Source organism: Caretta caretta, chromosome 7, assembly GCF_965140235.1.
Source record: "Caretta caretta isolate rCarCar2 chromosome 7, rCarCar1.hap1, whole genome shotgun sequence".
Classification (NCBI taxonomy): domain Eukaryota; kingdom Metazoa; phylum Chordata; order Testudines; family Cheloniidae; genus Caretta; species Caretta caretta.
Window position 1 is genome coordinate 69,293,350 of NC_134212.1, and position 21,406 is coordinate 69,314,755.

The 21,406-nt window shown below is 39.0% G+C and overlaps 1 protein-coding gene across 4 annotated transcripts; it reads right to left on the reverse strand.

Moving 5' to 3' along the window:
- Window positions 1-1,491: 1,491 nt before the first annotated feature.
- Window positions 1,492-21,406, reverse strand: DYDC1 (DPY30 domain containing 1). 4 transcript variants are annotated; one of them, XM_075130799.1, is made up of 7 exons: window positions 21,221-21,404; window positions 19,601-19,730; window positions 15,920-16,075; window positions 15,684-15,806; window positions 5,457-5,555; window positions 4,289-4,390; window positions 1,492-2,722 (listed from the first exon to the last, which is right to left on the reverse strand). In XM_075130799.1, exons 3-7 carry the CDS (start codon window positions 16,064-16,066, stop codon window positions 2,657-2,659), a joined length of 537 nt encoding a protein of 178 aa, XP_074986900.1. In that variant the 5' UTR covers window positions 16,067-16,075; window positions 19,601-19,730; window positions 21,221-21,404; the 3' UTR covers window positions 1,492-2,656. The 4 variants fall into 4 exon arrangements, with proteins under 4 accessions (XP_074986900.1, XP_048713556.2, XP_074986901.1 ...); XM_048857599.2 differs by lacking the exon at window positions 19,601-19,730 and having other exon boundaries at window positions 21,221-21,403; XM_075130800.1 differs by lacking the exons at window positions 5,457-5,555; window positions 19,601-19,730 and having other exon boundaries at window positions 21,221-21,406.

The following is a 21,406-nucleotide window of genomic DNA, read 5'->3' on the forward strand; positions in this document are numbered from 1 at the left end:
GATTCCCCCATGAGCCATTTGAGACCCTTTATGAGCCCTCTAGGCTATTGCAGCAGTATTCAGGAACTGCAGGGTGTAAAGGTGTCAGAATCTGGCCCTCTATTTGATCCACTTTAATTACTTCTAAGCAGGTAGCGCTGGAAAATAAATCACTGCCTATAGAAAGATGCTACTTAATAAGAGGGCTCATTCAGAATTTGGTCTAAGCAGAAAGAATCCAAAGAAAACCCACAATTATTAAACAAAACAAAAAAACTATGAAAAAAAGTTGTATTCACGGATTGTTACGGACATTACAAATACTGCCATGTGATGCCAAGATATAATATGCACCCTGGTGGACATATGTATAACAAGATCAACAGTTCATTTCAAACCAAGTGATCAGAATGGGAGTGAATGAAATAGCAAGTAGGTACTGTGTTTCTATTGGTGTGATAGGGAATTAATGGCTCAAATTATTAACCAGCATGTTAAGGGCCACAGTCTTGTGTTTTAGCTGTATTTCCCAATTACATATCAAGGCTGAGATTTTCAAAGCTGAATAAGGGATAGGACATGGAGACACAGCTGCCATTAAAATTACACAAATATGCATCAATTCAGAATAAATTTATACACTGCAACACGGGAATCCAAACCTCTAAATACTTATTCACACAAATAGTTCCATTTACTTTTATGCGACTATTTACATAATTAAGGATAGCTGCATGAATCAAAGTTTGTAGGAATGCGTCCCAGACTATTGATGCTCTACTGTTGTGTTTTTATAGAAAAGTTCTTTCTAAAACAGGCAGATGCCAATAAACAGCATAAAACTATCAACATGCATGGGCAATAGTATAGTTTTGGGTTTTCAATATTTATTTGCCAACAGAAATCCAAGGCTATTTTACATATTTTTTACTTGTTGCTACAATGCAGCATTTTTAGCACTTTGCAAAGATGCATTTAACCTATCAGTCCTATGCCACTTTCCAGCATGAAATTAAAGCATGATTCAAAGTCACTGAGAATCTTTCTGTTGACTTTAAGGGATTGACCCAAAGACACTAATGCACTGAAGTGAGGAATCAATAGTAGAGAGTGCAGAAAGAGCAAAGATTTTCTTGGAGAATTTCATTATGAATCAATGGTGTTAAAAGCACAACATTTTGACACATTTCTGCTCAGTGGCAGCTTTGCCACATGAACAGAGCAAGTTAAACTAGGACAGGAAAGTATTTATTGCATGACTGACCTCTGCCTGTAGAGTCTACATATTTTCTAACTTATAAAGGGTAGAAGAAATCCTAGAACTAGCTTTAGCATAGATTAATTATCAAACTGCTAAGATATCCCAAAATCTCTCTTTCATCCCAAAACACAAAAATATCAATTAAAAAAACATATACTGAATTTGTAATGGAGTAATATTTTATTATATATTATTGATCTTAACTGAATGTTGACTGCTCAACTAATATGTACTGCTACAAGACACTGAGGTGGAAAGAAACCTTTTTATTTTATAACCAAGAGTCATCCAGTTTCTGAATTCTGATGTCTTTTCCAGACAAGTGTCTATTTAGAGCAGGCAAGTTAACACTCTTGACAATCAGCAACAAAGCACCATCATTTCCTTGTTAAAAGTAATCTGATTAAGAACAGAAGAAGCCATTTGAATAAAACTTGAACAATCAATATCCAGCTCAAACTCAAAACAAATTTGGATTTTTTAAAGGTTTTATAGTTTGTGTTTTTTATAAATAGACATATCTGCTCTTCCTGGGTTCAATTGGGAACATACGTAATGAAATAAAGAAAAAAATACCGTAATTGTGGAATTTTTGCCCAGGAGAAAACCAGAGAATTTTGGAAATCTCACAAGAAAAAGGAAATCTCTTTGGTCAGGAAATCAGGCTAAATTCAGATATGATGATTATCTGATGCCTATTTGAAGTGAACTTCAAAACCTTTTGAGGTTTGCCCATTACTAACAAGAATTCATCAGATAACACCTTTCATTTGAAAGCATTTTGGACTCTATCCTGCAAGGTACTGAGCATTGTAGCCCACATACAGCAAAGCACTTAAGCATGTGTAAAATTTTCAATACATGAGTAATCCTATTGATCCTAGAGAACTCAGATCAAGACCTTTATTATAAACAGTGTACGTACAGGAATCACTTCTTCCACTAATGAAATGCAACTAGTTCTGGATGGAAGCGGTAACCGATCTAATAAATGAGAAGAGGAGAATTTTTGGACAATGACATCAGGATGAATCCCTAAGGTTACTTCTAGAGCTTTAATATTTAATATTCATGAAGGCCAGTCAGGATATTAGGATTTGGGATACTTCTCTGAAAGTATCTTATCTAGTGAACTACATGGAATTCAGTGTATCATCTGTAGAAGAGATTAATTGTCTCTCCTGGTTCCACTGAATCTAGGTACAGTATTTACAACCTGATGCACAGAACACTAATGAATTAGTAATCAGTAGCAAGTCAAATCAGTTTTTCCCAGAATTTGAATGATTTTTATTTTTATGATATTTGCCTTAAATTAGCTGCCTTAAAACATTTTATCTAACTCTCAAACCCCCAGGTATCACTGATAAATTCATTCCATATATTAAATACACAATTACAGTAAGTCACTAAACTTCAGGAATCAACTTTTGTATCAGTTGGGTTTTCTTCCTCTGATTCAGCCGTGATATTCATTGCAGCCTAATAGCGAAAGAAAGAAAGAAAAAAGAATTACTCACCAATATTAACAGAAATTGATAAAAAGTGCTACAAACCAAAGCAAACAGAAACAGTGTTTAGACAACCTTCAGCAAGACTATGCATTCTCCTATTCAGTGAAATAACACTTTAGTTTTTATTCACCTCTACCATCAACAAGACAGACTGTATAGAGACAATTATCCCAAGCTAACAAAGGGCACTGAAGGGTGCAAGTGTGTACAATACTGTAAGAATATTGATCTGGTCCCACAATTTTTAAGTAAACTCACTGACAATATCTTTCCAGAATGCAAAAAGAATGTGTCATCACCAGACTAATGCTTACACAACTGTGAACCTAATTTATATGCCTAACACTGGGTAATGACATAGGTATATGGCTACACATATAATTATTACTCATTTGTATATCTGATTACCCAGTGTGCATGTGCAAATGCAGTAATAACTACACACTAAATATGCCTGCAGTTGCATGCATATGATTACATGAGCTTAACTGTGAAAACCTGACTTCAAATGTATTCTTAGCTACATTAAAAATAAGAGCCACCTGTAAAACATTTGTAAAATAACAGGCTGTTATTACATGAAAAACATGTTAACAAAAATTCCTCACACAATGTAAAGTCAAAGCTGAAATTACATTACTGACAATAAAATAAGATGGGCAAGACAACTTAATGTAATTCAAAGAAAAAAAAATCTGGCAACAGCATACTGGAACTACAAACAGTCTTTACCAGTATCTTGACTTAAACAATCAATTAAAACAAAATATATTCGGTTACTTAAAGACTTCTTATTTCAAAAATGTTGAATTGAAAAGTGGGATCTAACACATTCTTTTGACCATCAAAAGACATATGTAACTGGATACATTTGACTACTAGTGGCTGGCCCAAGAGATATTGTTATACACACTGCGATGACTTGCACAAGTCAAAATTTGATTCATGTTCTCTCACTTCCCTGTAGTGACAGATGCAAGGAGTATTGTGAGAACCGTGTGCTTTAGCACACCAGGAAAAGAAAGAGCCTCTAATTACTCTCAAGATTCACCTCCAGCTGATTAAATTAGCACTTATCATAGCCATATGATCAGAGAGGCAAGGGGAGGCAGCTGCTCCCCTGGGAATATTGAAACTTTCATTTGGAAAAAAATGTTGAATGTACAAAGTTTGAAATTTAAGGATTTCCTTTACCACATTGGCTCCATCACCGTTTCCTCAACTGCTGAAACAGGGGCACAGCTGGGGGAAAATGAAGCAGGGCCAGAGAGTTCCTATAATCAACTCATCCTTGGCTGTGGGAATGGCCTGTGGGGGCCAGTGGCAGCCAACAACCAGAGAGCGCATTCCAAAGGCTGCTCTAACATGCACTGGGGATCAAGCTCTCTTCAGGAGGTCTGGAAAATACGGCCCAAATACTCTCTTTTAGGCCATAATGGAAGTGCTAACACAGCCTTAACTGTATAGGCATCAGTGGGGACAGAAAAATCTCTATGCAGGGATTACTTAGACTTTTTTTTCCCCTGGTACTTACATCAGATTGCCCGCTCTCATCTATCTCCTCAACTCGGGTCAAATTAGGGGCTCCATATTTATCTGTAAGCTCAGCTAATGTCCTTGATTTATCCTCCAGTTCCTACAATTGAATTACAAAGCTTCCTGTGAGTCATTAGTAATTCTGTTAATTTTGTCACAAATGTATTTAAGAACTCTGAATATATGTCAAAGAACCTTAGTATGCACTAAACTAATGAAAATAAACAGATGCCATAGAGTAGAGATTTATGGAAACAAAGCCCTGGCATAAATAAATTAAGTGTGAAAAAGGTCTATGTATTACTGTTAGGGCTAATATTAGTTATTATTAGAGGAGTTTAAACAATTTTAGGTTTTCATGTAGTATAAAGTTTGATATTTAGATAGTGATACATTGTCAATATTTTGACAAAATGATCTGAAAAAAGTGTTCTCCTTTAGATTGTGATGAACCCCATATACTAGAGGCTGGTCTATACTTAAAAGTTTTATCAGTATAGTCATGCCAGTTGGGGTGTGATTTTTTTTTATGACATACCTGTAAAAGCCGTATGTAGACAAAGGTATACCAACAGAAAGATCCCTTATGACGGTATAACTTATTTTGCTTCACAAACCAGAATAAGCTATATTGGTATAAACACTTTTATACTAGCATAAGTGTATTCAGAGTAGGAAGGTTTACTGTGTTAGGTACACAAAGCTAAAGCAACAAAACTGTTAGTGTAGACAAATCTTAGGTGTGTTTGCATTTACAAATAACATTCACTTGTGTTCCCATTTAAACAAAAACACTCTCATAACCATAACTAAGGAAGACTGCAGCACCACTAAGCAAACAAATGTATACTAAGCTGCACTCTGAAACCATTTATACTTGGTTACGAAAAATATACCGAAGAGACTGATAGTCCAGCCCAGTGTCTAACTCGGGAAGTTTGAAATGAAGCTGGAGGGCTAGACATGCATCCCAGAAATGTTCTTTCACAGACTTTGACAGTTTGGTCAAATGTCCATAGACTAAAAGTAAACATACACAATTCCTGCACTGATCAGGGAGGATGTTTGACATCTAAGCATAGATCTTGGAAAAGCTAGTTGGTGATCTGTGACATTATCTAATTATTATTATTATTACTATTATTATTAACGGAACTTTGTCAGACCTCTTCAGCTTTTTGCTGCAAGGACAGCTCTTCTGCTTTCTTTTTCTCTACCCTTTCTACTTCCAGCTGAGCGTCCTCACGTTCTTGTTCCAGCTGAGCCTGCAGTCATTTTATGGAAGCAATATAACATGGACAAATTGAGAAAAAAAGTCAAACTACAGTAGGATGACCTATGTTGGTGTTAAAGTTTACAAAGCAGAGGTTTTATATACAGTAACTCCTCACTTAATGTTGTAGTTATGTTCCTGAAAAATGAGACTTTAAGCAAAACGATGTTAAATGAATCCAATTTCTCCATACGAATAAATGTAAATGGGGGGGTTAGGTTCCAGGGAAATTTTTTTCACCAGACAGAAAACTATATTATGTGTGTGTGTATATATATATACACACACACACGCACAGAGAGTATCAGTTTTAAACAAACAATTTAATACTGTACACAGCAATGATGATTGTGAAGCTTGATTGAGGTGGTGGAGTCAGAAGGTGGAAGAGGGTGTGATATTTCCCAGGGAATCCCTTACTGCTAAATGATGAACTAGCACTTGGCTGAGCCCTCAAAGGTTAACACATTGTTGTTAATGTAGCCTCACACTCAACAAGGCAGCACGAATGGAGGGAGGGAAGACAGCATGGGAGATAGAGACACACACCCTGTGTGTGGGAGAGAGAGAGAGATGCACATTGCCCCTTTAAGTATGCTGATGCCACTCTAAGTACACTGCCTATTTAAGTATATCAGGAAGTTGAGACAGCAGCTGCGGCCTCAAGCTCTCTCCCTCCTGAGCCCTGTCCTGTCCCCACCCTGCTCTATATTGAGAAGGGGTAAGCAGGAGGGGCAGGAGCAGGAGGACACCCTGACATTAGCCCCCCTCTTCCTCCCTCCCTGCACAGCAAGCAGGAGGCTCCCGGGAGCAGCTCCAAGGCAGAGGGCAGGAGCAGCATGTGGCAGTGGGGGGAGGGACAGCTGAACTGCTGGCAATTGATAGCCTGCTGGGTGGCTGCGGCACAGGGAACTTAGGGGAGCGGGGAGCTGATGGGGGGTTGCTGGTCAACCCTAGTTCCAAGCCCCCACCAGCTAGCTGCAACGAGCTGCTCTTCCTGCAAGCAGTGGACAAAGCAGGCGGCTGCGAAACAACTCTATAAGGGAGCATTGCGTAATTGATCAGCAACACAATGAAACAACTTTAACCAGGATGACTTTAAGTGAGGAGTTTGTATGTACTTTTTTTCCGAGGGACAAGATGGATGAGGTAATATATTTTATTGGACCAACTTCTGTTGGTGAAAGAGACAAGCTTTCGAGCTTACACAGCTCTTCTTCAGGTCTGGGAATTACTCATAGTGTTACAACAAAATACAAGATGGAACAGATTGTTTAGCATAAGTAGTTAACATATTTCAAGGAAGCTTAAATTCATAACTTTACTAGACACTAAAAATCATGGACTGAATAGAGACACTAGATTTATGGCTCATTGCAACAATCACCCACTAGCAACCCCCCACGTTCATTTTCTCCCCATGGTTGGAGGGATGTTAACGGACCACCGGTAAAGGTTCATTTACCTTGAATGGTCCCTTGAAGTATGTGTTAACTACTTATGCTAAACAATCTGTCCCATCCTTACAGTCCTTCGTTTTCAGTTTTTATTTTATTTATTTTTTCCCGGGAATTTATCGGTGTTTATTACTGTAACAACAAAAACAGCTGAAAATCAGTGCAAAAACTTTTACTAATTTTTCTGGGTAAATAGTGGGATTTATTTTAGTGGACGGAAGGATAGGGAGGAAAAGCATTCAATAGATTAATGCGTTCATGAATGGAAATCAATGTGGTTTACTGCAGAACTAAAACAGAACTCAAAACACAATGCCACCTCTGAGTTCAAGAAAACAATATATCGCTAATCCCCAAATAAAGCTTTTCATAGGAAGAAGCAGCTTACTGTTGTAGACTTAGAACAATTAGTCTATAAATATTTACATTTAGTAATTGGGCCCAATATTTTAAAATATTTATAAACACTCATTGTGAGGTCCTTCAGTGTAATTTCCAAAAGTCCTGCGTAGCGTAGGCTTACAGCAATATTTTTAAGCAGTCTTTGCCCAGGCCCATTTTCCTACAGTCTTGGATGTAGCTGAATTTCAAAAATACTCTCTCTATATCAACCGAGACAGGTGGGACACTGAGGATGCGAGAGAGAGCACGGCTCAAAGTTGGACAGTCAGTGTGGTGGATTTCCCAGTATTCAAGAGGAATTCAACCATGATGGCATGGTTGTCTGGGGAAGGCATTGCCATATAGGCACAGAATTCACTTTCTAGTTTTGTACTTTCTTCTTTAGAAGCCACAAAAGGGGAGATTATACAAGCATACTCTTTAAATTTATCAGCTGAGGCCACCCTTTACGATGAGGGTCAAACAGCACAATGACTTTCCAGAATGATGAGTCTCTCTGAAAAGCTGTAGGGGACATATTGCGAGCATCAGTAGCTTCCCACTTCTTTGACAGCTCTTCATAAAAACTTTTGAAGGCTTTTGCAAGGTGGTCCTTCTCAGTGACTGGCAACACAGATATGAAAAAAAAAAAATTCTGGTATCTCCCCAGATGTGCTTTTGTGAGAAAGTTCTGCTGAGAGATTGTTAACCAGAATGCCAAACACCTCTGTATTAGAAAATGCAACATCTGTTAAAGAACTCGATTCCAATTTCTTCTGTGCTTCATGTAGTGGCTGAAGTGTTTCAGTCAGGAATTTGAGTTTTGTGCAAACGTTTCAAGGTTCCTCCCCCACTCTGAACTCTAGGGTACAGATGTGGGGACCTGCATGAAAAACCTCCTAAGCTTATCTTTAACAGCTTAGGTCAAAACTTCCCCAAGGTACAAAATATTCCACCCGTTGTCCTTGGACTGGCCGCTACCACCACCAAACTAATACTGGTTACTGGGGAAGAGCTGTTTGGACGCATCCTTCCCCCCAAAATACTTCCCAAAACCTTGCACCCCACTTCCTGGACAAGGTTTGGTAAAAAGCCTCACCAATTTGCCAAGGTGACTACAGACCCAGACCCTTGGATCTTAAGAACAATGAACAATCCTCCCAACACTTGCACCCCCCCTTTCCTGGGAAATGTTGGATAAAAAGCCTCACCAATTTGCATAGGTGACCACAGACCCAAACCCTTGGATCTGAGAACAATGAAAAAGCATTCAGTTTCTTACAAGAAGACTTTTAATAAAAATAGAAGTAAATAGAAATGAAGAAATCCCCCCTGTAAAATCAGGATGGTAGATATCTTGCAGGGTAATTAGATTCAAAAACATAGAGAACCCCTCTAGGCAAAACCTTAAGTTACAAAAAAGATACACAGACAGAAATAGTTATTCTATTCAGCACAATTCTTTTCTCAGCCATTTAAAGAAATCATAATCTAACACATACCTGGCTAGATTACTTACTAAAAGTTCTAAGACTCCATTCCTGGTCTATCCCCGACAAAGACAGCCTATAGACAGACACACAGACCCTTTGTTTCTCTCCCTCCTCCCAGCTTTTGAAAGTATCTTGTCTCCTCATTGGTCATTTTGGTCAGGTGCCAGCAAGGTTACTTTTAGCTTCTTAACCCTTTACAGGTGAGAGGAGCTTTCCCCTGGCCAGGAGGAATTTCAAAGGGGTTTACCCTTCCCTTTATATTTATGACAAAAGGCTTTGCCTAATTTCTTACATAGTTGCTTGAGATTTCAGCTTTATGGCTTTTCCACTGTTGAACTCTTTGTGATGTAAAAGTTGCATTAATACACCTATTGCATTCTGAACACTCAGTGCAGCCAAATACAGACTAAACCATCTTGTTGGTACAACTTGAACTGAAATGCTGCATTCAAGTGCGATCTCTTTGCAAACATCATAGAAGATTTTTATTTGAATGCTTGAAAACTGCACCAGCATCTATTATGAAATTTTTTAAATCGGCCATTCTGGGAACCTCTGTTGCAAGAGAGATAGTAACATGCAGCAGGTGAGCTGGGTAAGACAAAGCAATTTAGGTTTTTCATTCAGCTTTACATCTTATGTGAACTTCGCACAGTAAGAAGCCGAGTCAGAATTCACTGTAGCTCAAATCCTTCCATAAAAGTGCATATTCATTTAAAGTTTTACTGACACAAGCTGCGACTGTTTGACTGCTGACTTTACAAACTCCATATCTGCCAAAATGAGTGTAGGCTTCTCCAAAACAAAATGAAAAATGAAAACAAAATCACCAGGATTGGGCGGTCGAGAACATCTGACGAGTCATCAAAAATCAAAGAACTAACTGTATTTCCAATCAACCTCTCTTTAATTTTGTTGGTCAGAGCAACATCATTCTCCTCCAAATATTTCTTCATCATATTGATTGAATTTGGCGAAGATTTTGCTGTTGGACAGAAATTTCATATAAAATCCTCCAAAGGACCATCAGCAAGGCTTAGCGGCTGCACTGTAAAGCAGATGGCATGTATAAATTACTTATTAGATCATTTTGATCTCACTCTTGCCGTGCCCAGATGAATGCTGATTCCAATGTTTGCTTGTTTCTGTTTTCACCTTCTTGTTTTAGTCTTAAGTGTCATTTGCTCTCCAAATGTTCTTTAGTCCGGTTGGCCTGAGTGTCGGCTATGATGCCACACCATTTGCAGCACATACACTCAACTTCATCCTTTTCTCACGTTTTTGCTTTTTTAAAACTTTTGAATACTTCCTTACTTTTGAATACTTCCTAAGAATTATGAAACATATTCTCATTTTCATTTTTTTCCCATCTTTAAACCGTTATCTGCTAACAGCTTGAAATGTGTACACGGTGGATGTGAGATTCATCAGGACATTTAGATGTGCATGCACTTCAGAGCTTGCGTGCGTGCCTGTTTGTTTATTGTGTGTATTTTCTAGACTAATATATAGCCTTAGTTCAACAGGCAGCTTTCCGTATACACACAAACTAATGTATTATCATAATACATATATCTCATGCAATGTACTGTATTTTCCTAATAAAACACGGGTTTTTTTGTATGTTTGAATGATACAGAAAAAAAGAATACTACTTTTTGTAAAACCCGAGATTTTTTAAGTAAAAATCGGTTTAAATTGAAAATGAAGGGACTTATCCATCTTGCATTTAGCTGTGACATTCTGAGTAAGTTTCCCAGACCTGAAGAGGAGCTCTATGTAAGCCAAAACCGTGTCTCTCTCACCACCATAAGTCAGTTCAGTGAAACATATTACCTCACCCACCCTCGTGTGCAACTGACACGGCTACAACAACACTGCATACTTTTTCTTCATCATTTACAATGTATTTTATGCTTGAAAACATAAACCTACAATAACTGAAATAATAAGAAGTTTAGATTTGCTGAAATATCAGGTGACTCAACAATCTTATCAGTTGTGGACCAGAATGGAGAGCAAGGTCTTTTGATTGTCAAAGGGAAAATGGAATAGACAATTGAAGACCTTAACCTTCCATACCTCCCTCACACACTCTCATTAAAGGTCAAATCTAATGTTCATTTGAAGACAACTAGAACTCATAAGAATTTAAGACCCAGATTTTAAAGGTGTTTTAGGTGCTACTGCATTCAGCGTTGCAATGTCTAACTGATTTAGGTGGCTAAATCTCATTTCAAAAGGGATTTAAGCACATAGGAGCCAAAATCTCATGGACAGTCTATGGGGTTTAGGTTCCTAAATGCCTAATCTGTCTTGAAAATGAGATTTAGGCTCCTAAATCAGTTAGCTGTTGCAATGCTGAACACATGAACGTCTACATACCTTTAAAAATCTGGGCCTAAGGTCTTTGCTGCCATCATATATCAGAAATTGCATAATTTAAGTATATGTAATGTTTTATTCATTAACACTTATGGAGAATCAAATAGTACAGCAAAAACCTTGTTTTATTTGCTGTAATATTTTGTGAAAATATATTAACAAACATGACCACTAAGTCCAAAAGTAGCATTCAAATGCCCTTTGGCCATATGCATTCATACAGAGCACATGTATGTGCCCAGAGCTAGTCGTTCAAAATAGTGACCCACTCACAACCAGTCCCTTGAAAAATGTGAATTTACTGTGGCAGAGCTGAGGGGAAAATTCTTAACAAATAACTTATTTAACTAATTTAGCCTTTTCTTTCTTTGTGAGCCACCTGCAGGTATAACATCATATTCTCATATGTATTAATTATTTGAAATGCTTCATGAAATTCTTCAGCAAATAATTCGGTTTTCAAACTGTTAAATTGAGAATTTAAAAGTATAAAAGAATATACAATATGCAACTCATGCTATAACTTATACAGCTAAACTAATGAGAGCAGCATGAGTTTAAAATTGTGTATTTGATTGTCATATGCTTAGATTACACTTTTATGGTTAATTATGTAAGAAATCCCAATCTGGGAATGGCAACAGTACCATGTGATATACAAACAGGGCCATTTCAGACACTGCTTGTTCACACAGGTGGCTTTGGGTCATGGGGGGCAGGGGTCTGCTCTACCAAGGCCAGCTAGCAATGTGGGTGTAGTCTTTACTTCTCATGTTTCAGTTCTATATAATGTCACATAACAAATGGTTTTATGCTGAAATAACTCTACTGTGATGATAAATTGAGCCTCATGAAGAATCAGGACATATCCTTAGCCCATGCTATCCCAGACCACAGATTTTCCCTCCTTTTATTTAACAGGAAACCTCCATCCGCTAATCCCGACTTTTTCCACAAACACACAATTTCTGGATACATTCCCTATTACCTCCCCTTCCCATATGCAGTGTTAGAACAGAGCAGTTGGGCCAAATAACATGGAGAAGGTTACACATTAAATTGCAGACATGCAAGTGGAGCCCAGTCAAATAATTGTGCAGTGGTTCCCTAGATTTGCTTGAAGCTGCCTTTATATGTAACTAACCAACACAGTATAAATTATGAAATTTATATTCAAATATACATCCGAAACATGCATTTTACAAATATTGAAACATTCACTTTGCATGATGAACACTCGTAACAGTAAGGCTCAAATGCTCACATAATTTTTGTTGAAAGCAAACATGACAAAAATGCATACATGATCAAATCAAAATTCAACGTCCAATTCAAACAAATATTTGCAAAAAAAAAAAAAAAAATTTCTCAGCTCTAAACTCCACATAGGATACGAGGCTTAGTCACGGATCAGGGAACCACAGTGGATGTGCTCCATAACCATATAATGGCAACCACTTATAAAGTTGTATGTGTGTATAAATTACAGATCTGTTGATTGTCTGCCACTACACAGGGAGTAGTCCAGATCTACTGAGTACACCTAGCATGTGCATGGACAGTAGGGCTGTCAAGTGATTAAAACAATTAATTGTGATTAATCGCGGTGTTAATAATAAAATACCATTTATTTAAATATTTTTGGATGTTTCCCACATTTTCAAATATATTGATTTTAATTACAACACAGAATACAATGTGTACAGTGCTCATTTTATATTTATTTTTTATTATAAATATTTGCTCTGTAAAAAACAAAAACATTTTATTTTTCAATTCACCTCATACAAGTACTGTACTGCAATCTCTTTATCACAAAAGTTGAACTTACCAATGTAGAATTACATACAAAAAATAACTGCACTCAAAAATAAGACAATGTAAAACTTCAGAGCCTAGAAAGTCCACTCAGTCCTACTTCTTGTTCAGCCAATCGCTCAGACAAACAAGTTTGATTACATTTGCAGGAGATAATTCCACCCGCTTCTTATTTACACTGTCACCTGTAAGTGAGAACAGGCATTCACATGGCACTGTTGTACCCGGCGTCACAAGATATTTACGTTCCAGATGTGGGAAAGATTCATATGTCTCTTCATGCTTCGACCACCATTCCAAAGGACATGCATCCATGTTGATGTCGGCTTCTGCTCACTAATGATCCAAAGCAATGCGGACTGACGCATGTTCATTTTCATTGTCTGAGTCAGATGCCACCAGCAGAAGGTTAATTTTCTTTTTTGGTGGTTTGGGTTCTGTAGTTTCCGCATCGGAGTGCTGCTCTTTTAAGACTTCTGAAAGCGTCTTCCACACCTGGTCCCTGTCAGATCTGGGAAGGCACTTCAGATTCTTAAACCTTGGGTCAAGTGCTGTAGCTATCTTTAGATATCTCACATTGGTACCTTCTTTGCACTTTGTCAGATCTACAGTGAAAGTGCTCCTAAAACAAACATGTGCTGAGTCATCATCTGAGACTGCTATAACATGAAATATATGGCAGATTGTGGGTAAAACACAGAGCAGGAGACATACAATTCTCCCCCAAAGAATTCAGTCACAAATTTAATTAACTCACTATTTTTTTTAACAAGAATCATCAGCATGGAAGTATGTCCTCTAGAATGGTGGCCAAAGCAAGAAGGGGCATACGAATGTTTAGCATATCTGGCACGTAAATACCTTGCAAATCTGGCTACAAAAGTGCCAGGCAAACGCTAGTTCTCACTTTCAGGTGACACTGTAAATAAGAAGCAGGCAGCAGCATCTCCTGTAAATGTAAACAAACTTGTTTGTCCTAGTGGTTGGCTGAAGAAGAAGTAGGACTGAGAGGACTTGTAGGCTCTAAAGTTTCACATAGCTTTGTTTTTGAGTGCAGTTATGTAAGAAAAAAAAATCTACATTTGTAAGTTGCACGTTCATGATAAAGAGATTGCACTACAGTACTTGTATGAGGTGAACTGAAAAATACTATTTATTTTATCATTTTTACAGTGCAAATATTTGTAATAAAAAATAATATAAAATGAGCACTGTACACTTTGTATTCTTTGTTGTAATTGAAATCAATATATTTGAAAATGTAGAAAAACACCCAAAATATTTAATAAATTTCAATTGGTATTCTATTATTAACAGTGCAATTAAAATTGCGATTAATCATGTTTAATTTTTTTAATCACAATTAATATTTTTTAGTTAGTTGTGTGAGTTAACTGCGATTAATTGACAGCCTTAACTGACAGGCAACTATACATAATGAACTCCAGCACCCGACAGACTACTTGTAAGTTACTGATGCTCAGAGAAGCCTTAAATTGGGTATTCTTTGCCTCTCGGTTCTGCATTATTTAAGGATATCATACTGCAAAGTCAGTTTCCCTACTTAACCACTTCCATGTTCTGGATGGTCATGTCACTTATTATTTGACACATAGACACTATGCAAATCACATTATAGTGCTTTTATACTGCATTATTGTAACACCATTATATGGACATATGCAGTACGTCACCATAAAATACATACCTAGGTTGGTTCCAGTGTTATGAATAAGGCTGCGAGTCTGTCGTGGAGGTCACGGAAGTCACGGACTGTGTGACTTTCAGAGACCTCTGTGAATTCTGCAGAGGCTGGAGCGACTGGCTTGGGGGTCAGCCACACCGGCTGCTGCTGGAGCAGTCTCAGGTCACTACACTCCCCCACCCCCGAAACAGCAGGAGTTTGGGTGTGGGCGGGGCTCCAGGGCTGGCGTGCAGGAAGGGGTGAGGGCTCTGGGCAGCTCTTACCTCGGGGGACTCCCTGGAAGCAGCAACATGTCCCTCCTTCGGCTCCTTGGCGGAGGCGTGGCCAGATAGGTCTACGCACTGCCTCTGCCTGCAGACACCACCCCCGCAGCTCCCACAGGCTGCAGTTCACAGCCAATGGGCGCTGCAGAGCCAGCACTCAGGATGCAGACAGTGTGCAGAGCCCCCTAGCCACGCTTCTGCCTAGGAGCCAAGGGACATGTCGCCGCTTTCAGGGAGCCACGCAGAACCAGGTAGGGAGCCTACCAGCCCCACCAAACCTCCTCCCCCATCCAGCACTAGCGAGGGTCCCGGACTGCACCCCATCCCAGAGCACCTGCGCTGCCCCTTGGGCCACCCCCCACCCCAGAGCCCCATGGCACTGCTGGGCTACCCTCTTCCCATCTGCCCCCCCCCACCCACCAAGCACCCAATATTTAGTCAGGGGTATATAGTACAAGTCATGGTCAGGTCACGGGACATGAATTTTTGTTTACTGTCCATGACTTTTACTAAAAATACCAGTGATTAAAACATAGCCTTAATTATGAGGTGTCAATGCCACAGTATTATCTGCTAGAAATTTTAATTACTTTTATTATTGACTATATTATGCCATACCTGCTGCTCCTCTGCAAGTTTCTGCTGGATCGTGAGTTCTTCCTCCTTCATTTTTTCTAACATTTCCAGTTCTTTCAGGGCCTCCTCACGCTCTTGCTCCAGTTCAGCCCTCTCCTGCTTCCTCTGTCATTGCATGATATTGACAAATCAGAAAAAAGATTAACTAATATTGGCTATATTGTCATTAAAGTTTGTGAAAGAGTAACAGTAATCATTTTAAATGCAGAGAGATCCACCTCTTGTTCTTCATCTAAATTTCTCCTGTATTTGTAAATCCAGTATGCCAGGTACTCTATTGGGTCTATGGGCCGATGCTCTACCACTTCGGCAAGTCCCTTTGCCAAGCATATTCCTAGGCATCTCTTGAGATATTCAGAGTCCATTCACAGCTCCTGAAAAATGTAAAGGAAAACAGACACTAAACAGTGATTCCTGATTTAAACTAAAAAATATTTTAAGAATTACTAACTAGACCATATCAAATAGTTTGTTGCAAATAGTTTAGCCAAGAAATTCATCCTTTTTTTTTTTTTTTTTTGGTGACTGCTCTGTGAAGAGGTTGTGCATCGTATTAAAGACAGTGTTATCTAGTTGACAAGACACTAGGCTAGGAGTCAGGATTCACAGTTCTGCCACAATAACTAGATAACTAGTCTGCTAGATAACTTTGGAAAAGGTCATTTGTGTCCATTCCCTTCTCACCCCTTTGTCCATCTTGCCTATTTAGACTGCAAGCTCTTCAAGGCACAAACTTTCTCTCACTGTGTGAACAATGCCTAGAACCAGGGGTCCTAATCTGAGTTGGGGCCTATAGGCACTGCAGTATTACTAATAATAAATACTAATTTGCTCATTTTTTACAAGTGTTCAATATTTTGTGCATGAACATTGATCATAGAGTTTTTGAGCTGGTTTCAATGAATATTTACTATTCATACTTTATGAGCTAGTCACGTAAGTCACATGCTGTTGTGTCTGCTCCTTGATCAGATGGCCTAAGCTTTATCAACTGGAATTCCTTTTTCCGTTCACAAATTATCTGTGAATATTTGTAAGTATCAGACTAATGTGGGAGTAATTAAAACAGCTTTGCAAAATGACCACAAGAGTAGTCCCAATAGAAATGCTCTCATAAACAGATTTTTATTCACACTAGGATTTGAAAGATTTTGCTTCCAGCAAGAATTCTTGTGAATAAAAGCTTGTTCTTCTGTGGCTAGGTGAATAGAAGTCATGAACACAATCAAAACAAATTGGTAGGTTATATCCATAAAAATCTTCGTTAATGCTGCGTGACTGACAAAGAGCATGCACACGTCTGATGTATTTTAATCAGAAAATGAAGTGGGCATGCACTTTCATGCACTAAATCATCAATATTATATGCCAGTATAGTATGATTTGAATAAAGCAAGAGAAATTGGAGGAATTGTCACAGATTGAAGTGTCATTAGATGAGGTTTTGGAATGAACTGATAAACTTAACCGTAACAAGTCACCGGGACCAGATGGCATTCACCTAAGAGTTCTGAAAGAACTCAAATATGAAATTGCAGAACTATTAGCTATGATTTGTAACCTGTCCTTTAAATCAGCTTCTGTACCCAATGACTGGAAGATAGATAATGTAATGCCAATATTTAAAAAGGGCTCTAGAGGTGATCCCGTCAATTACAGATCAGTAAGTCTAACATCAGTACCGGGCAAATTAAAGTTGAAACAATAGTAAAGAATAAAATTGTCAGACACATAGAAAAACATAAATTGTTGGGCAAAAGTCAACATGGTTTCTGTAAAGGGAAATCATGTCTTACTAATCTATTAGAGTTCTTTGAAGGGGTCAACAAACATGTGGACAAGGGGGATTCAGTGGACATAATGTACTTAGATTTCCAGAAAGCCTTTGACAAGGTCCCTCACAAAAGGCTCTTATGTAAATTAAGTTGTCATTGGATAAGAGGGAAGATCCTTTCATGGACTGAGAACTGGTTAAAAGACACGGAACAAAGGGTAGGAATAAATGGTAAATTTTCAGAATGGAGAGGGGTAACTAGTGGTGTTCCCCAAGGGTCAGTCCTAGGACCAATCCTAGTCAACTTATTCATAAATGATCTCCAGAAAGGGGAAAACAGTGAGGTGGCAAAGTTTGTAGATGATACTAAACTGCTCAAGATAGCTAAGACCAAAGCAGACTGTGAAGTATTTCAAAAAGATCTCACAAAACTAAGTGATTGGGCAACAAAATGGCAAATGAAATTTAATGTGGATAAATATAAAGTAATGCACATTGGGAAAAATAAACCCAACTATACATACAATATGATGGGGGCTAATTTAGCTACAACTAATCAGGAAAGAGATCTTGGAGTCATTGTGGATAGTTCTCTGAACACCTCCACGCAGTGTGCAGCAACAGTCAAAAAAGCAAACGGGATGTTCAGAATCATTAAAAATGGCATAGATAATAAGACGGAGAATATCTTATTGCCCTTATGTAAATCTATGGTACACCCACATCTTGAACACTGCGTACAGATGTGGTCTCTTAATCTCAAAAACGATATACTGGTATTAGAAAAGGTTCAGAGAAGGGCAACTAAGATGATTAGGTGTTTGGAACAGGTCCCATATGAGGAGAGATTAAAGAGGCTAGGACTTTTCAGCTTGGAAAAGAGGAGACTAAGGGAGGATATGGTAGAGGTATATAAAATTGTGAGTGGTGTGGAGAAAGTGAATAAGGAAAAGTTATTTTCTTGTTCCCATAATATAAGAACTAGGGGCCACCAAATGAAATTAATGGGCAGCAGGTTTAAAACAAATAAAAGGAAATTCTTCTTCACACAGCGCACAGTCAACCTGTGGAACTCCTTGCCTGAGGAGGTTGTGAAGGCTAGGACTATAGCAGGGTTTAAAAGAGAACTAGATGAATTCATGGAGGTTAAATCCATTAATAGCTATTAGCCAGAATGAGTAAGGAATGGTGTCCCTAGCCTCTGTTTGTCAGAGGGTGGAGATGGATGGCAGGAGAGAGATCACTTGATCATTACCTGTTAGGTTCATTCCCTCTGGGGCACCTGGCATTGGCCACTGTCGGCAGACAGGATACTGGACTGGATGGACCTTTGGTCTGACTCAGTATGGCCATTCTTATGTTTTTATTATCATTTCATTTGTTTTGAACATTTTTAACAATCTTTCTAACTAAATTACATTTAAGGAAACAACAAACTCTCTTAAACATGGCTCATTGTCGATTAGTTTTATAGAACTTCAGACGGAATGCACAATTAGATATACATAACTTACCAGTTCAGAGAGAATTTATTAAAATATATACAGGGAAGCTGTACAAGGGACCACTCCTATTAGGTAAATACCTCTCTTACACCTGCCTGTATGTATCCAAAACACAGAGTATAATTCTGCTCCATTTGTTTCAAAATGTAATTTCCATGAAGCAGCAGTTGCTTAACATGGTTTAGCTGTAGGAAATATTCACTGATCTCCAGTTACAATAGTACATGATCACTACAGTTTTCCTTATAGTGCTAAATTCTATTAGTTCTTCTCAAATAGTCCCAATTAGCTATTTTCTGTCCTAAATACACACTTCACTGAATTCAATGTGGATTCTAGAAGCGACTTAGAATTTAAATAATTTCTGTGTATGATCCATTTAAGAAGAAGAAAACAGACCTTATCTAAAGGCAAGTCACACAAATGCAGGAAGGAAAACTCGTTTCTTGACACAAGGGAGATGAGAAACATCACAGACTATTCCTTCCTTCTAGTCTCTTGCACAGACGCCCCTTAGGTATGCTCCCTGTTAAGTTCAGATCTTACTTTCTGACACACTGGCATATATCAGTGTTTTGTCACAATGTACCTCCACAGAATGCACATCTGAACACACTTACCTCCTGAAAATTCTATACTTTCCTCTCACCTCAAAGGATTCTGCAACCCACTCTTCAAATATATTTAAATTCTTGGCATGGTTTGCACACTTTAGTTTTGGGATGCTTGATTTTCTTGTTTAAACCATTTCTTCAACAAAAGAACAGTTAGGTATGAGACAAGTACAGCATAAAGGGCTTCATTTATGGCCATATGTCTCATCTATGCCACTCATGAGATTAAAAATATATTGACTCAGAATGCACAGTTTTTGTTTTCCTACAGCCTCATGTCAGCTTTCTTTTTTTTTTATATATTTAAATATTCTAGTTTGAACTAACTAAGCTAAGTTTTAAGCATGTATATAAGTTTTGTATGATCAGGATAAGATATATTACTACTATTACAATACTGTTATACGATATAATAATGATATGACTATAACAATCATAATCCTTGTTCTGGAATTTGTGTGTGAACATTGACCAAATATTGCTTATTGTAGGTACAGTTCTGAAATCACCGTCTGTTTAGTATATGATTCCCAACGCTTTGGAAGGAATAAAAGGTTGCAGAAAAAAATAATAGTTTGAACACACTTTCATTTTAGAACTCAAAATACATTTAGCTTTTTGCTACCATCTGCAAAATATCAGGTTTTTCTAAATCTTTTAGTAAGCCCTGGCCCTTTAGATCCAGTTGAAATTGAGGGTCAAATTGGAAAGCAAAAAAATATCAAGTGTAAAGAATATTTGTTACGTAGATACAAGGATAATAGCTGCCTTCCAAATACTTAAGCATCATAACAATGTAAAAGACCTTGTGAACGTTTTATTCAGGCCAAGAGTGTTCACAGTGCAATCTGTGGTGTGTTAAAAGGTAATTTAGGATTGTTCTCTTCCTATAAATAAAGAATGAAGGTAAAAATGATCATCTGTCAGTTTTTAATACTTGTGAATGGAGACAAAAAACAACTCTTTCCAGGAAGATGCAAATGCAAGCAAAACTATGGTTGTGTGTATTTGTGTTTTGATTTTCAACAGATGTAGCACTATCCAGCTTGGGCACCCTGGGTTTAGATCAATGGTTTTCAATCTGTGGACCCTGGGGGGGGGGGGGGGGGGCAGGGAAGGAAAGAGGTGTCCACAGACTATGCCTAACATTTCCAAAGGGGTCCACTCCTCTATTTGAAATGTTTTAGGGGTCTACAAAGGACACAGGGTTGGAAACCGCTGGTTGATCTGATTTGTTATGAACCAGGATGATGACCCTGGAGGGTGGGGGGAGGCTGCTGGGAGACAGGTGACCAGTGACTGCGGCTGGTGCATTGTTGCTATGAACGGACTGGAGGCGGTCTGGGGAACAGGAGTTTGCTGAGAAGGCCCCGCAGACGCGCATCGGCAGGGCAGAGCCACCCGCCCAGGGCCCCTGGCCGCTCCCCCGCGCACACGACCCTCCGGGCCCCCTTCACGAGGGCGAAGCCGATTGGAAAGGTTCCCACGTTGCGGCGCCGCGCACAGACCAGATTCACTGGAGCGGAGCCCCGCCGGGGAAGACAAGGCCCGAGCCCATGTCCCCACCCTGCTTTCCCGGGTGGGGGTGGGGGGGCACGACCCCCTGCTGCGGCCTGGGAGCCCTACCGGGTGCGTTCCCCAGCTGGCAATAGAGCGCGCGCCAGCGAACCTCCACGACCGCGGCGCGCGTGATGAGTAGACGGGTCTGGGCGGGCGAACGAGCGTCCAGCGTGGGAAGGGGGCGCCGGCCGTTGCTCCGACGCTTCGAGAGGCGCGCAGCCGCAGAGAGCACCCCCCAGCGCGCGCGGAGTG